The 17,150-nt window shown below is 47.5% G+C and overlaps 2 protein-coding genes across 4 annotated transcripts; both read right to left on the bottom strand.

Annotated features, from left to right (window-relative positions):
• Positions 1-4,044: 4,044 nt before the first annotated feature.
• On the bottom strand, positions 4,045-10,056 carry LOC123123892 (putative disease resistance protein RGA3). Of its 2 annotated transcripts, none has more exons than XM_044544532.1 (5): positions 5,558-10,056; positions 5,065-5,173; positions 4,809-4,946; positions 4,578-4,690; positions 4,045-4,479 (listed from the first exon to the last, which is right to left on the bottom strand). In XM_044544532.1, the coding sequence occupies exon 1, from the start codon at positions 9,866-9,868 to the stop codon at positions 5,714-5,716; it is 4,155 nt and encodes a 1,384-aa protein (XP_044400467.1). In that variant the 5' UTR covers positions 9,869-10,056; the 3' UTR covers positions 4,045-4,479; positions 4,578-4,690; positions 4,809-4,946; positions 5,065-5,173; positions 5,558-5,713. The 2 variants fall into 2 exon arrangements, with proteins under 2 accessions (XP_044400467.1, XP_044400466.1); XM_044544531.1 differs by having other exon boundaries at positions 4,047-4,496.
• Positions 10,057-13,286: 3,230 nt separating this feature from the next.
• On the bottom strand, positions 13,287-16,635 carry LOC123123893 (DNA-directed RNA polymerase II subunit RPB1). 2 transcript variants are annotated; one of them, XM_044544534.1, is made up of 6 exons: positions 16,173-16,635; positions 16,018-16,085; positions 15,851-15,901; positions 15,607-15,666; positions 14,409-15,440; positions 13,287-13,782 (listed from the first exon to the last, which is right to left on the bottom strand). In XM_044544534.1, exons 1-6 carry the CDS (start codon positions 16,453-16,455, stop codon positions 13,774-13,776), a joined length of 1,503 nt encoding a protein of 500 aa, XP_044400469.1. In that variant the 5' UTR covers positions 16,456-16,635; the 3' UTR covers positions 13,287-13,773. The 2 variants fall into 2 exon arrangements, with proteins under 2 accessions (XP_044400469.1, XP_044400468.1); XM_044544533.1 differs by having other exon boundaries at positions 13,287-13,792.
• Between the last annotated feature and the right edge of the window lie 515 nt (positions 16,636-17,150).

Raw genomic sequence — 17,150 nt, forward strand, 5'->3', positions numbered from 1 at the left:
CTTTCTCCTAGAGTGTCACAAGATACGAGGTTTCAGTGATACTTGGTGCGGGTGGGTTAAGCAAATCCTTTACAATGGGACTGTTAGTATTAAACTTAACAGCAATGTTGGCCCATATTTTCAAAGCAAAAAAGGGGTCCGCCAGGGGGACCCTCACTCTCCTCTTTTATTTAACCTGGCTGTTGAGTGCCTCACCAAAATGATAAAAAATGCCCAGAAAAATAAGCTGATAGTGGGCCTAGCTTCCGATCTTATTCCTGATGGGGTGGCGGTCCTTCAATACGCAGATGACACCATCATCTGCATAGAAGATGACGTGGACAAAGCAATCAACCTGAAGTTGTTGTTGTACATGTTTGAGATGATGTCTGGCCTGAAAGTTAACTTTCAGAAGAGCGAAATTCTTACTGTAGGTGGAGATGAGACTGTTGTTAATAAATATGCTGAGATATTCGACTGTGAGGTCGGCAGTTTCCCACTTAGATACCTGGGCATGCCTGTCAGTTATGCTAACCTGAAAATCTTTGACTCGGAATTCATTGTTAGCAAATACTTAAAGAGGTTCGATGCCTGGATTGGCAATGCTGCCTCAATGGGGGAGGAGACACACCCTGCTTGATTCGGTGGTCACACAGATCTCCTTATACCACATGTCGATGTGGCTAATGAATAGAACCTTCATTGAAAGGCTAGACAAACACAGGCGCCGTTTCTTTTGGCAAGGGTGTAACAAAAAGAAAAGATACTATCTTGTCAAGTGGAGCAGAATATGTAGATCCAGAGACAAAGGGGGGTTAGGCATAAAAGACCTCCGGAAGCAAAATATTAGCCTCATGGTTAAATGGTGGTGGAAGCTAGAGACTCAGAATGGGTTGTGGCAAGACATCGCCCGTGCCAGATATCTCCGCAACAAATCTGTTGCTGAAGTTACTCCCAAGTTCTCTGATTCGCCATGCTGGAAAAACCTGCTTAAAGTGAAAGACATCTATATGATGGGTAGGAAAATTGAGATTGGGGCTGGAAACTTGACTAGAGTGTGGAAAGACCCAATGAATGGGCTGCCCCCATTGCAGGATCAATACCCACGTTTGTTTGAGATTTGCAACCGTCCGGATAGCGCCCTGGACGAGAGAAATGAGCTTGAGACTACCTCTATTTTCAGGCGTAGGCTTACCCCTGAACTGTCTAAACAGTGGGAAGCCTTGCGCGCTGCTATTAAAAGCATCCCTCTGACTGAGAAAAGTGATCGAGTCTTTTGGGGCCTAAACCAAAATGGCAAGTTTACGACCAAATCAGTCTACAAGATGCTGGAAAGACCTCTTAGTGGATGCCATTACAAGTGGATTTGGGGAGCCAAAATCCCTCTGGAGATTAAAATCTTTCTCTGCCAGTTATCACAGGACGCGGTGCTCACGAGGCAAGTGATGAAAAAGAGAAAATGGCCAGAAAACCCATGCTGCTCCTTCTGTAAAGGGCTGGAGAAAGCTCAACATCTCTTTTTTACTTGCCCGGTGGCCAAGGTAGTCTAGCGATCCATCGGGGTGGTGCTGGGCACTGACAAATGCCCCAAAAACTACTGGCAATACTTCGTGTGGTGTCACAAATTTCTTCCCGGGAAGAAGTCTTTTTACACGGTGGGCCTGGCGGCCACCTGTTGGGCGATATGGTTGGCGCGCAATCGTGCCACTTTTGAAAAGAAACAAATCAAGACTCCTTTTGAGATTGTGTTTTCTCTGTGCTCCTTTCTGTTATACTGGGCAGGTCTACAGCAAGGGGATGCCGCCAGGGAGCTGCGCACGGGAGCGGAGATGATCAGGGCTAGCACAATGCAGCTGATGAAGATGTGCGACGCCGCCAAGCAAGCGATCCAGGGTGCCTGATGCTTTCAAAGTGCTGTAGTTGAAGAAGATGGATGGCTCGAGCCGTCTACCTGTTGGCGTTTCTACCCGGAGAAGATTTCTACCCGGCTGGCAAATTTCTATGACTGATCTAGTTTGGTCTTTTGAGCTTGTAATAGGATAGACTTTATATTCGTGCTACTCAGGTTTTCGCCCCGCAGCACTCGTTTCGACGACGAGGGAGTGCGGTGGGTGTTCTGGTAGTGCGGGAACTCGCTCTACCTCTTTCCCTCCTCCTGTTTTCTCTGTTTGGAACTGGTTGTATTTACGTTCTATGCAATGGAAAAGGGGTAAAGCCCGGTTCTAAAAAAAAGATATCTAACACTTCATAGGTGAACTGTAACAAAACAATAAATGTCTCCAGAACTCAAATTATGTGTGCACTAGACATCCCTAGTTTAGTCATCTCCAAGTCGGTGCAAATTAACATCAATAACTTCCTATGGAAATCTCTAGTTTAGCCATAAGTGACGATGATCAACATCATTGAAATTTAGCAGCAACAAGTTACTGGGGATAGATAGCTAAATTTACTCACTGCCCCAGTTTATACTTCATAGTTATCTCGGTGGTACGAAATTCTGCTTCAGAATGAAAAATGAGCACTCACCCTGTGGGGAGCTCCATGGCGTTACTGCGATTGTGGCGGCGCATGAAGACGGCCGCTGCGGCCCGTCAGGTCGGGGGCCACGCCGGCCGGCGCCATGCGGAAGGCGGCCATAACCTCCCAGTAGTCCTCCGCGCCAGAAGTCGTGGCGGCCGCGGATGTTGTGCCGGTCGCCGGAGTGCCTGCAGAGCTCCTCCTCCGTCGCGCCGGGTCCTGGCGTCGCGCAGCCGTCCTTGTCGATCTTCCAGTTGCGTGGAAGATGACAGCCCGGCGGCACGGGGAGGTAGTAGTGGTGGAGCTCTGCCGCCTCCGGCGCGCCGATGCTGGTCGGCCAGGAGCCGGGGACGTCGTCGTCGCCGCCGGGGCTGCTGCTGCCGTGGTAGAACGACGTCGCGTCGGTCGGCAGGGGTGTGAGGGACGTCGGTGGGCGTCAGGTGTGAGGGAGCGTCGGTGCGTCGGGGTTTATATAGCGGCGGGGGGCAGGTGAGACGCCGGGGTCATTAACGCCGTCACGTTAATGACCGCGCGGCAGCCGAGAGGGCGGGGCAGGTGAGGCGGCACGCGGGGTGACGGGCAGCGGGTGGCAGCGATGCGACGAGGCGGCGGGGGAAGGCATCCGCGCCGGTTTGAGCCTCGGGCGTCGAGATCGACGGGGCTGCGGGGCTGTTGGGCGACGGGGCAGGCCAGGCAGCGGGACTGTCGGCCGGCAGGCGAGGTGGCGTGCGGAGGCGATGTGGCCTCAGCGGTGGCGCGGCAGGCGAGCAGGTGGCGGCAGTGGCGTGCAGCAGTGGCGCGGCAGGCGAGGAGGCGGCAGGCGCGTTGATTGCGGGCGCGTGCAACCGCATGCGGGCAGCCGCATTGGCTCCTCGGGCGACATGATTGGCAGGGGACATGGGGGGTGGGGGCGCGACGGGTGCCGGCGGTCGGGCGGGACGGCCGAAAAAAACCATGCGCATTCGAATACGTATACGCTCCGGCGGGCGCGCGGGTGGGCGGCCTTTTTTTTCAAATTATGCCCATCGTGCCCTCGTTATGAAGGGGTATCGAGCAATCCTGGCCGTCCTTGTGTTGGAGGGGGTCTGCCGTAGCAGAAGTGAACAAAAAATACACAGGCGAAACTTGAAAAGAAGAAAAAACTAAAGCCACACGCAAGCGGATGGTGCCACACCTTCATTTTTCTCCGAAACAAAACTGAGGCATGCTCGACAATTGTCCACACTTCCCTTTGGATGAAAATGTACATCTCCCTGGTCCTGCTCTGCTCAGGTGCAGAGTTGGTGCCGGGTTCCTGCCGGTTAGAAGCTTCTTTGCCCTCCATTCTCTATCATCTGCTGAACCAGGGAAAGCAGAGGATAGAGAAACCGGGTTATTGGCATTTCCCCTAGTAAGCATTTGCGCAGAGTCTATCTCAAATAATTTCAAGACAGCTCCTCTGTTACATATATGATGTATCAAGTGCTTGGAGAATGTGGCCCTTGAAAGCAACATCCTGGCGACAGATTCGAGTATTTCAGAGATTCATGCACAACACTTTTGAGGCAGCATTACTAGGGAAAATCGAAATGTGACAACAAGGTGTGACCTACTGACCTTTAAGCATGCCAAGACAAATGCTTCATTCATGTTTATTTGCTTGGATACAAGAGTTATACCCTGAATCAACTGTGAAATTCACTACTCGGACTGCAATCAAGAGTTTTTTTTTTAAATGAGGCAAAAGACTTGCCATTTCATTAATTAAGAAGGAGTTGTAACAGTGTCCGAAGACAACAGCCATAAACTGGCAAAGATAAAGCAACTACTCGCGGGGTAAAATTACATCAAGTCCTTGGCACCTGCCAACACCCATAATCTGGCTTCATCCAAGATCTTGTCCACAATTATCATCGAAGGCGTAGAGACATTTCGAAAGATCCTAGTATTCCTCTCCTTCCAAAGTTCCCAAGAGTTACATCAGGTGCTTGAAGGGCGGCCCTTTACAAAGCAACATCCTGTTAAAGGATTCAAGTAAGTGGAAATAAAGGAACTTCATTCATAAATAGCAAACATTTTTTTGGATATTAGTAAAATACCTCCACTTCCCTGCGTGTGAATGATACCAAATGTATTGGCATGTTCAGTTCTGCTGCTTTTTGCGAAAAAAGAGCAGAAGAATCCAGCCTCAGTTCCAACGACAAGAAAACACCTGTGAAAAAAATATTCTTGCAGTCACAACTCAAGTCTTCTTCTTGCAATTACGACTGAGATCATAAATTAAGGATTATAAATTTGGTTGGTGTACTGAAATGTCGATGTGTACTAACCCTGATCCGCAAGTGACATGTCCGCAGATGCAGATGCATATAGCAATCCTTGCATTGCTGAAAGGATTCAGAATTTATTTTTTTAAGTTAAAGGATTCACAACTTATTATGCACACATTGTTACAGTGCCCGGCAGCCCTGTCAGAATTTAGAAGCGATGAGAAAGTAAGCATAGAGGGATACAGAAGCTTATAGCACTGGAATGGTCAGAAACTTGCCAACATTGCAAAATGAAGAAGTCGGTTGTATCTCGCACCTGCTTCCAGGTGCGAGAAGAAGCAGGAGATATGGTGAAAATCCCACTATTTCACACTCCAGGCGCTTCAAATCCCACAATTCCGTTATTTCCAAGCATGCTTGCACTTCTGAAATAGGTTGCACTGTGTTAAAATTTCCATACAGGAGCAACTAAATCATACTCCCTCCGTTCGTAATTACTTGTCGCAGAAATGGATGTATCTAGACGTATTTTAGTTTTAGATACATCTAGTTCCGAGACAAGTAATTCCGAACGGAGGGAGTAGTTCTAAATCCGCTATAGCCTTTTCAGCAGGGTGCCGCTAAATGGTCGCTTTCACAAATAGCCCGCTATAGCCCGCTTTAGCCCGCTATAGCTGATTTAGAGGCTCGCCGCTATTTCACGTAGCCCGCTATTTAAAACATTGAACTAAATAGAATGCAGATTTTGGCTTGTTTCCTTAATGAGGTGGTCTTAAAATGTTAAATGTATAAATAGAATAGATATTCACCTCTAGGTCCATCTGGTATCACCTTAGCATTCAGCCGCTCTATGCTAGCTGTAACGCAGTAATATGCCATCCCAGAAGTAAAGGTGATGTAGTCTGGGACACAACACAAAAGCTAACAGCACTGTGAGGCCTTATATGTCGGCCTTATACGTCATCCTATAAGAAAAGGTGATGTAGAATCTCAGCGGCGCGAGGCATTATAGGTGGTTCATCGGTTGCAACTAAATCTGAGCTTGTTCTTTCGATTTTCTCGATTAGCTCGTCTATCTCAGCACTGCGCGGCCATATACGTAAGTATCTCAGCGAAACTGGGAAGCCCTCCTTGGGCATCGATTGGATTTTTGAACACCAATCCACACGTAACTCCTTGAGGGAAGAAAGGCGATGCAACCCTTGAGGAAGCGACTGCAGACCATCGCAATGATAAAATGTTAGATTCTGGAGGGAGGTCAGGAGCTGCAGCGCTTTCTCCTGCTCCTCCGTGAAGCTTTCCGCCCTCATATCAGTATCGAATTTAAGTGTGTGGAGGGCCGGAGCGAGGAGATTGCAAATAGGAGCAACAAGCAATCCAGAGATGTCATCCACCGTGAGTACCTCCAATCTAGAGATGTAACTTGCAGGCAATAATTTGGTCCTGGCCACCTCTGAGAGCAGATCTGCTGCTAAGGTGTTGCTGAAGCTAGCATCCAAAACCCTGAGGTTGACTGTGATGAGAGGATTGAATCCGTCCACTGTTAAATTACTACAATGTACTAGCTTTAGACTGGTGAGGGACGTGAGGTTTGAGAGCAGAGCCATTGACTTCATGCTTGGCTCTTTGTAAACATCAAGTTCCCTCAGGGAAGCAGGGAAAGGGTAGATTATCTGAGCTTCTCCCATGGGCCATTGAGAGAAGAGTTTGCCACAAATCAATATTCTTAAACTCATCATCGATTCTCCACAGGGAAGCAACGAGTTGTCCTCTTGAATTCTTCCTCCATTCTCCACTGGCACAAGAACCAGGCTGTTGCAGGATGTAAAGCTAAGTTTCTGCAGTGAGCTGGATGAGGGGAACTGCGTCACACATTCCTCCTTATATTCAGGGCAACCACTCTTTATCTTCAACATAGAAAGAGCCGGAAAATAGTTTAACACTTTTGACGCTGATTTTCTGTTAAGATGAGATACATGTAAGGTGAGGGTTGTAACTGAATGGAAGACAATGCTGTCATCAACCTCTTCGGGGAATAAACCGTCACATTTCCTGATATCTAGTGTTGTTATGGTTTTAAGCTTATCAATATCTGTCAAGGAAATGTGTGATACATCTTCAATAGTCATATGTTCTACTTTATCCAGATTGTGGAAGACCAAAGCACCGCTGTACCCACTAACAACCAAATTCTTTTCATGGTAACCCAAACTTTCTGAATCACCTCTTTTAACAACCAAATCAGTCAGTGTGGAGGTGTGAGGCATGGAGGGCAGAGACATCATGGGGCACCCAGAAACTCGAAGTTTGCGCAAATTGGTCCAAAACACCTCCGAGAATGGCATCACATGGAGATTGGGACACTCAACACATTCGATTCTTTCAAGACTTGGAAAGGAACGACAATTAGGTTCCACAACCCATTCAGCAAATTCCGACATCTCATGAAACCCAACTTCCTTCAAGCGCATAAAACATTTGCCTGGAGCGCCACCACAGCGAGGCCCAAACTGACGCATTCCAGAAATTCTCTTCAAAGTGAGTACCTTGAGATTTGGTAGCTTCCCAAAAGGTGGAAGTGTGTTCCAAGATACGCCTTCTAGAGTGAGAGTCTCTAAACTTGTTAGCCACATACCAGGACACAACCAACTAGGACCAATGGTACAACTAGGATTTGTGATTGTTAGCACTCTAAGATTAGAGTGTGGTTGAAGAGCACCAAGAATATCAGCATCCATAGTTACCCGATCTCTGTCCCAGAGCAATTTCAACTCCTTCAGATTCGTTTTCAACATCAGTTTGGCTGCAGCGGCTTCCTCCTTGGTCTCCACGTGTTCAAGACCATGTATAATCAGTTCTTCTTCAAGCTCTGTGAGTGCCCCAAGTTCTCTCAGTTCAAATCCCACACTCTCCTTCTTAACACGGAATTCTTTTAGCCTCCGCAGATGCTCGATTTTTCCAACATTCCGAATATTGGAGTGGAGTTCACTTTTAGCACGGAAATCATGTAAATTCTCAAGGTGGCTAAAGTCTTCAGGCAAATCAGAACTACCATGCCAATCATCTAGGTCCAAGAATTCCAAGTGATAAAATCTTGATAGTGTACTAGGTAAACACATTTCAGAGTTGTAAGATGAACTGATTTTGAGGTACTGGAGGTGGATAAGTTTTGAAAACCTATGTGGAAAACATTCTGGAGAGTTCACTGCTATGAATAGGACACGCAGACTATTTATTTGCTTGAAGCAATCTTTCAAAAGCTTGGCGATTCTTTTTTCATATCTTCCGGCGATTCCTTTTTCATATATTCCAAAAATCATCAAGGTCCGCAGACTAGCAATGTCTATCCTCCCCCTTAGTTTACACATTTCTTCCTCAAAATTTGTACCATATCTCTCTTCTATGGTGATGGATAAGTGTCGAACTGACTGTGGAATCGCATCAGCTCTGGAATGTGAGCCACTTATACTGAGGCATTCTTGTGCAGAAACACTCCGACATAGCTCATGCATTAAATCATGCAATACATAGTAGTATCGACCATGATAATCAGATTGCTTCATGAGAAAACCGTTGTCCACTAGTTCCTCCAAGTAATTCCTGTCAACTTCCTGAGTAGATTCTGTGATGCCAACTGCAACAAGAAGGCGGTTCATTTCTGAATTATCAAACCGATGATCTTCAGGATAAAGGCCAAAGTATGAAAAGCATTCCTTCAGATCAGAAGGGAGGTAATCGTAGCTAATTTTTAAAGATGGCATGATCTCATCATTATTTTGGCGCTTCAGCCACTCATGCTTTTTAAGAACTCCATTCCAATGTTCCTGAGAAAGGTCCTTGTGCAATAGTCTGCCAACTGTTTTGGCTGCTAGTGGGGAACCCTTTAGCTTATTTGCAATTTTTCCTCCAATACCAGCTAACTGATATTCATAATCCTCAGGCTTGTGATCACCAAATATACATGCTTCAAAGAACGCGAAGAAGTCCTTAGACTCCAAACCTCGCAGCTCTAGTGGATCAACTGTTTTCACCATGTCTGCTACCTTTGGGAATCGAGTTGTGACAAGTACCATGCTTCCTTTGGTTTCCCCCTTTGTGAACGGAGCTAGCAGGGTCTTCCACTGATCCTCGCCGTCGCATTTCCATATATCATCCAAGACAATTAGAAACCTTTTGGACTTGAGACGGTGTGCTATGGATTTCTGAAGCTGGTCTAAATTGCTTGTTTCATTTGCAACACAGTTGCTTCCTTCTTGTTCAGTTGCTGGTATGCAGCCAAGGATCTCCCTGGTGAGCTTAAGCACATCGAAATCAGTCGACGCACATACCCAGACCCTGACTTCAAAGTGATTTCCAGCTCCCCTAGTATCACCATACAGCCTTGCATCATTATAGAGGTGTTGGGTGAAAGTTGTTTTTCCAATACCCCCTGGACCAACTATAGGAAGAACAGAAACAGTCTGTTTGCAGCTGATGATACGGTTGACAGTTTCCTCAAAAGTGTCTCTCCTGCCATACAATGTATCCTGTATAATTGTGGATCCAATCTGTGGCCGGTGTAGGGCGGCTGCCATGCTGTTGCTTGGGATATTGCCAAGCAAATCGGAGACGGAATCACAGTGGGTCTGCATGTCCTGTAACACCGACTTGATTTTCCTAGAGAAGATCACTGGGTGGAAACGTAAGTCATCACCATGATCAGCATCATCGCCACTATCATCTTGTGCAGAGGAACAAGAAAAGCATGCGGCCCAGCTGCTAGTGGCAGTTTGGCGGAGAGCATTGCGACCATGACGGAGAAAATTGGCCTGGGTGGTGGCGTAGCTGGTGCCGTGGAGCCTGTCATGGATCTGGAAGTAGTGGAGCTCATCCAGCAGGTCCTCCGCCTGGTCGGCGTTCCTGCTCAGCGCCGGTAGCAGGTCCTGCAGTCCGGGGTTGTGGCCGACGTCGCTCACCTTGGCCTTGTGCAGCAGGCCTCGCGTGTGCGCGAGCTTGGCCTTGATCTGCTGGGAGTTGTGGCCGAGCTCGAGGCTGTCCACGTACGCCGCCACCGGGACGGAGGACAGCATCGTGAACACCTTGCCGAGGAGCGTGGCCGCCGGGCCGAGAGCCGTCGCCATCTGGCACTCCGCCGCCCGCCTCGACTCAGCTCCGATCTCCGTCAACGCCGCCGTACGTCCGTCTGCACTCCGCCGCCCGCCGTACGTCGCGTCACCGGGGCAATAATTGGGGGTTTGACGCCGGTGGAAGCAGCGAGGGAAGCTGCAGCTCTAGCGGTGTGGGGATTGCTTTCATGTGGTTTGAGTCGTTTGACGAACACGTGGATACAAATCAAATTATTGGGACCCAAACCGATAAGGGAATGCAAATCTTTTACAGATATACCCTGCTGAAAGTTATGGCTACAAATTTATCTGTGAAAGTTTGTTTTTTTTCTTTCTGGGAAAGAACGTCGACTTTATTAATCAATCAGACAACTGCGTACAGTGTACCCTGGGCCGGTTCCACTTGTCATTGACGCAGTAATTTTCTTCGGGGGTGAGCATCGTCAGATGTAGTGGGGCGCCAGCTTTCAAAATCCGAGCCACTCTCCTCCCCCCTCTTCTCTTTGCTTCCCTTCCCCTCCCGATTCTCATTCCCCTGTCCGGTCGTAATTGTAGGGCGTAGATTAGATCGCGTTTTTTTATTTTTCAGAGCAAATCGTTTTCGGTTAAGTTTTACAAGATGGAGGAGGCGAAGCTTCGTGAGCTCGTTGCGCTTGATCCCGAGCTCAAAATTCAGGGCGATGGTATTTATAGGAGGCAAAACTAGCTAAATGGGTTGCCAAGATCGATCGATGCGATCTTGTTCTGTTGTCGTGTGCCTGCGGGAGTTCTTGCTAAAGGAAGAGGATGACCGCGTGGGGTCCAATTGTCGGTGTCACAGAGAGAAGAGAAAGGGACAAAAAGACAGAGGAGAGGTGGAGCGGGCTATGCCCTAATGACGATGCTGAATTGGCTGCGCTACGCTAGCTCTCGCGCGGGGGCGAGGAATAGCCAAATGGGCTGTGTGGCTGGAATGGGTATATACCCTATTAATAATAAACCATGCATCGCTTCTGGTCGTTCGTCACACCTTTTGCAAAAAAAGTTCCTCTTTGTTTTAGATATTCATCCCGCGGTCCTTATTTTAGTGAATATCTAAGAATCTAAGAAAACATTTCATTTTTACAAAACAAACCCTGCTTTTATTTCTATTCAACTCTGATGCAGAAGCAAGGCTGGCAGGTGGAGTTGAAGATGTGCATCGTTGGGCAGAGAAGGCCTATGCAGGGAGGCGATGGTGTGGGCGTGCAGCAGAGGACGAGCGGGAGGCGGCGCTCGATGGCTGAGGATCAGCAACAGAGCTGTGGTAACGGCGACATGGGCGCGCGGGACGCGGCAAAGAGGAGGAGGCAAGCCGCGACCATGGCAGCATGAGCAGCCAGAAAGAGAGAGATGCGCGGGAGCTCGAGGTAGCCAACAAAAAGAGGGTGAGATATGGTTCATGTTTACCCTGGAGAAATTAAGAAGGGTGCTGCCGCATGTATTACGCATCTTCTAAGAATCCTAAAGAAGGGGAGAGAGCCGATCTGAAGATAAACAGAAAACATGGTGCATCCATCGTGTTGTTGCCCGGCCTAGACAAAATTGGACAGGCCATTGATTTGCACAGAGATGGACAGCCATAATGTTACATGATGATAAGATTCTCCACAGATTTCTTATGAGAATCAAGAAATTTAATCATTTCTTCTTCAGAGCTTATATTGGAATCAATTGATTCAATCTTATCAGAAACTTTCTGAAAAAAAAAGTGACAAATTAAGGCACGGACAAGTTAATAATAATATTCTGCAGGTCAAAAAAATTGTAACCTCTAATCAAGCTATAACAACCTTTATTTCATGATGTAAGTACCATAGATTTTGAATCAAAATACACATAAAATTTTCAGCTACCAAATACTTATTATTTTTTATGAATAATTTAATGATTTATTCTGTCGGGAGGTTTGTATTTTTCTTGATATACACAGGAGAAGGAACCCCTGTAGCGTTATAATAAGCAACAATTCAACTCAGCTTTACTTCATCAACAATTTAATGATTGGATGGTTTCCATGAACCATGTATTTTTAGTTTTGCACAATATACATTAGACTAATCGGGATAACAGAGGATGCTGAAAAAACAAATCACTGCACTAAATGGGTATTATGTTTCCATACTGGCATCATAAAGACATGTATTGACCCGCGATGCATCATATGCAAATAGCGATAACGTTGGCGCTATTTTGTTTAAATCTGAGTCTGTAGTTTTACTGAAAAAAGTTAAGAGTTCAGAAAACGTTCTAGTTTCAATAATGTATTCCTTAGTAGTTTTTTAAGATTTAAATAAGCCAGAGATACACGCATGCCCTGCAACGGCAGGGAAACTCGCAGGGCACGGCACGACGCCGCGCCTGATACATCGCGCCAGCACTGTCACCGCCACACTATGATGCTATGGTACCATCAGTCGGAAACGTAAGAGCAAATGCTACATTGTATTCTACACAATTAAGGAGCTGGTATCGTCGCACAGAAGCAGGCAGATGGAACCCTAGCGCCGGCAGATGCTAAGCACACGCACAGATAGTTTTTCCCTTTGTCCTGGCGGCTGGAACCCTAGCCGCAGCCAGGGGCCAATCTTCTAGCACCGTCCTCCGCCGGCGACCTCGGTCATCGGTAGTGAGGGGGGTCGCCGGATCCACGCACGTGGATCGTTTTTACTCTCTCGTAATCTAGGTTTTTTGGCTGTTCATCGTCTTGGCTTCGGCGGCGACGATGACGGCGCTGAATAAAGATTCTTCAGATCCTTCCCGGATGAAGTCATCGGTTCTATGGTTGGAGATGGATTTGAAAACCAGTCTGTTCAAACAAGGATGGCGTGGCGGTGACGGTATCCTCATGGTGGACATGTGTCCTCGAGCTCCACCATTGCGACGGCGTTTGCTCCAGTGTCGGCGCGGAGCTTGGGAGGTAGTCCAGGAGCGGATGCAGATTGTGATATGCATCGACGACATCTGGAAGTCGGAACTTGTGCTGGCTTCGTGGTTCATGGATGGCAGGTATGGTTTCCTCCTTCGGCGTCTTAGTCGTGGGGGTGCCAAATCTGAAGTTCGATGGCCTGTCGGGGTGTTGCCCCGGTCTGATTCGTTCAACGGCAATGGCTTCACTTCTGGTGAGCCGCCTTGAAGGTCCGCAAAACTGCATATCAGCGATGAAGCCGCGTCGAGCTCGAGTGAGAAGGTAATCCGTCATTATTTTCTTCGGTGGCTGATGTGGTGGTGCCGGGGTAGGTGACGGGCGCTGGTGTCAAGCTCAGACATGTTCTGCTATCTTTTTAGTTTTGTCATATCGGTCCTTACGTGACTTGTACTTTGATCTTTATGATATGAATGAGACACGTATTACCATGCAAAAAAAAAAGCTGTCTGAGGAAAAATACACTTTAAACATGACCGTTCAAGGAAATTGGAACAAACTACAGAATATGGATCAAATTAACTAACTGTCTGAGGAAAAAACAAAGTTCAGTATGCTACATGAGATACATGACCTGCAACACCTCGCAGTGAAAGCTCAACAGGACACGGCATAGAGTCGCCCCTTACACATTCACGACCACACTATCATGCTACGCTATGCTACCTTCAGTCGGAAATCGTACGGGTAAATGCTACTCCCTCCGTTTCAAATTAATTGACCTCCATTTGTTTAGACACGGATGTATCTAGACACTAAACAAGTATAGATACATTCGTATCTACACAAATGAAAGTCAAGTAATCTGGAACGGAGGGAGTACAATTTACACAATTATAAGGAGTCGTTACCGTCAAGTCGCACAATGCCGCACCGATGAATAAGAACCTTAATTCATCGTCAGATTATTCAGGTCAGCTTCTGGGAGCTGACGACTGCTCCCCGCTCTCGCGCAAGCTTGATTGCTTCAGGTCTCTCAGCGCAGCTGCAACAAGCTAACCAAACAACCATTAGTTTAGTTTGCAAAATGAACGATTCATCAGAAAGACAGAGTTAGGCATCAACTGGAAAACAAAGCCGTCTGACTAAAACACACCTTACACGTTGACCGTGCAAAGAAATTGAACAAATAAACACTAGCAGGTGGTTGCTAATTCCACACAAAAATGTACTCCCTCCGTCCAGAATTAAATGTCGCTGAAATGGGTGTGTCTACACACTGAAACGCGTCTAGATACACACATTTCAGCGACAGTTAATTCCGGATGGAGGTTGTACCCCTTTACATATCTAACGCTTCAAAATAACAAACAGCGATAACTTACCATAGACATCTCTAATTGACTCTTCCCCAGCAGTTCCAGCAGTCAAACTATGTATGTACTAGGCATTCATAGTCTATAGTCATCTCCAAGTCAGTGTAAATTAACAGCAATAACTTACTATAGAAATATCTAGTTTAGGTTCATAATTAACCATGATTAACATCAGTGAAATTTAATAGCAATATAGTTAGGATAGACAGCTAAATTTACTCACTGCCCCAGTTTATACTTCATAGTTATCTCGGTGGTACGAAATTCTGCTTCAGAATGAAAAATAAGCACTCACCCTGTGGGGAGCTCCACCCTGTAGTCTGGGACTTCTCCGAGGCTCGGCGTTCTGGTGTTGCAAAAATGATGGACTGTTATGGGCAACGGGAGATGGGTTATGGTTTTGCAGATGGGATGGGTGGTTCTGGACATTGGATGGTGGATTCTGGTTATGAGAATAGGATGGACTGCTGTGGACAGTGGAAGATTGATTCTGAAGATGGAAATAGGATGGACTGTTGTGGACACTGGACGATTGATTCTGGTCATGGAAATAGAATGGAGTGCTCTGGATATTGGACGATTGACTCTGGTTCTGCAAATAGGATGGAGTGTTCTGCGAATAGGATGGACTGCTCTGAACCATATACCGAGGATTCTGAGTTTGCGAATAGGATGGACTGCTCTGAACCATATACTGAGGATTCTGAGTTTGCGAGTAGGATGGACTCCTCTGAACAATATACTGAGAATTCCGAGTCTGCGAGTAGGATGGACTGCTCTGAGCAATATACTGAGGATTCCGAGTTTGCAAGTATGATGGACTGTTCTGGAAAACAGGCGATGGATTCTCATTTACCGAATGGGATGAACTGTTCTGGACAACAGGAGATGGGTCCTGGTTTTGCCGATGGGATGAACTGTTATGGACAACAGGCGATCTATCCTGGTTTTGCGGGTGGGATGAACTGTTCTGGACAACAGGCGATGGATCCTGGTTTAGTGAATGGGATGGACTGTTCTGGACAACAGACGGCAGAGCACCACTCCCTGAACTGCCATCGGCATGATTCTCCCTCGATTTCCCTCGAGTTTGAATCTCGCTGCTAGTGGCAGCACTACCACCCTTCCTCGAATACTGATTCGCGGCAGCTCTAGCCCCGGCTATCGCTGCAGAAACACTCTCAGTTTTGACCAGGGCGGACTTTGAAGAGTCGAAATTAAGAGATCCTGGCTTGAGAGACAAGGGGTTTCTGGGATCTGGAAGCGGGAACTTGACCGGCAGCGGACCTTGAACAGGCGAAAGACCCCTGGCCGCTCCCTCATAGACCTGCGATGCGACACGACACGGCGCAGAATAAGCTCAAACGGTTGCAGCGACAAAAGAAGGATGAAAAGCATTGCTTTATGTTAGAAACAATTAATAACTAGCGGGTGGCAGGCCCGGTTAGCAATCTCAAAACATGATATATGCAAAGCAACAATTAATAACTAACCCTTCTTTCCAAATTGTACACACCCTGGTAACCGCGCATCTCGAACGGAACCACCAACTTCTGCACAATTCAAAGTGCATGGAAAATTGTCAAAAAATAGAAAGAAAAAACAGGCATATCAGTCTCAGGCATATAAGGTGCGTGCAATGATCAGCGGCGCTTTGACAAGGTGGGATGTGAATCTAGCCAATGACAGCATTCTAATTGCGACTGACCGATACATGGGAGGTTTCGGGGGGTTTACCTGTGGATTCTCGCAAAGCCAGCAGAAGTCTGTCAAGCCTTCAAGCCTGACCTGCAATCAAATCAATTCAAGAAGCACCATATTTAGCAATGTTTGAGTGGCATGACAAGACAAGCTGCACAAATCCAGGCCATGGACAGCAGACGAGAGGGATGAAGTTGTCTTACTGATTGAGGCACATCCTCCCAGCAGACCAGCTCCTCGGACCTCACGCAGCCGACCACCTCGACGCACCCTGAGCAATAATCGGCAATGGCGTCAGCAAGCTTAGGAGCAGCAGCAGCAGCAAGAAAGTTAAGAGGGGGAGGCGGCGGATAGGGACCGAGGAGGCGGGAGACGGGGTAGTGCTGGGGGAAGTCGATGTGGTGGACGCCGTCGACGGCGTAGATCTCCCGGTAGAAGTCCTCCATGGCGGCGACGGTGTCGGGGTCGGGCACCTTGGAGGCGGCGTGGATCCAGAGGCGGCCGGTGACGGGCGACGGCCAGGAGCGGCCCTCCACGCGCTTGATGCCGTGCACCAGCAGCGACGCCCACGGCTGGTGCATCGTCAGGCAGGGGTTCCGCAGCCCCCCGCCGCCGCCTCCCCCCGAGCGCCCGCCGCGCATCGCCGCTCGTCGTGGCCCGGAGAGGAGAGGAGAGGGTGGGCGGCCGCCGGAACCGAATCGAATCGGGATTGGATTGGAGCGGCGGCGGCGGCGGCGGCGGCCGGCGGGATGATTGATACAGTCGTCCTACTCTACTCTACTGACACAGTTGGTTGGGCTCAAACCCTCGTATAATGGGCCTCAAGGGTTGCCGCTATTTATTTACTGCATATATTTGCTAGATATTCTCAAAAAAAATCCCTCAAAAAAGATATTCTCAAAAATTATTGATAGATGAAATTTGCATGGTACCGTCGATTTGTTTTTTTTTCCTTTCATAGTGTGAATCAAATTCTGGTTTGAATTTCGTGACACGGTGTACGCACATTTTTCGATGCTGTATGTAAAACGATAAGTTGTTCATGACTCCTACCTATGTTTTTTCTTCTTCTTATAAACGATCGTGCGTGCACTAGCACTAGATCCTTTCTCGATTTGATTGGACGATGTGAAAGATATTTCGATGATCTTTTTTCCATATCTATCTTTTATTACATCGGCTCTTACAAGGCGGTAATTCAAATTGAATGGATAGATCATTGGATGTCGTTTTCACCTATGGTGGATCTTAATGGATGGGGAACGGGTCAGGGGTATGGGGGTCCAAGTTTATTCCGGCCGGTTACCCATGTGTTGCTCGATTAATATTATAATTC

This window comes from Triticum aestivum, chromosome 5D (assembly GCF_018294505.1).
Source record: "Triticum aestivum cultivar Chinese Spring chromosome 5D, IWGSC CS RefSeq v2.1, whole genome shotgun sequence".
NCBI lineage: Eukaryota > Viridiplantae > Streptophyta > Magnoliopsida > Poales > Poaceae > Triticum > Triticum aestivum.

Excerpts from the sequence above, each read along its gene's own strand:
- LOC123123893 (XM_044544533.1), bottom strand. The coding sequence starts at position 16,455 with ATGCGCGGCGGGCGCTCGGGGGGAGGCGGCGGCGGGGGGCTGCGGAAC. Across the intron at positions 16,086-16,172 it reads CCCCGTCTCCCGCCTCCTCG|GGTGCGTCGAGGTGGTCGGC; the intron begins GTCCCTATCCGC and ends ATTATTGCTCAG. Across the intron at positions 15,902-16,017 it reads GGGAGGATGTGCCTCAATCA|GTCAGGCTTGAAGGCTTGAC; the intron begins GTAAGACAACTT and ends ATTTGATTGCAG.
- LOC123123892 (XM_044544532.1), bottom strand. The coding sequence starts at position 9,868 with ATGGCGACGGCTCTCGGCCCGGCGGCCACGCTCCTCGGCAAGGTGTTC.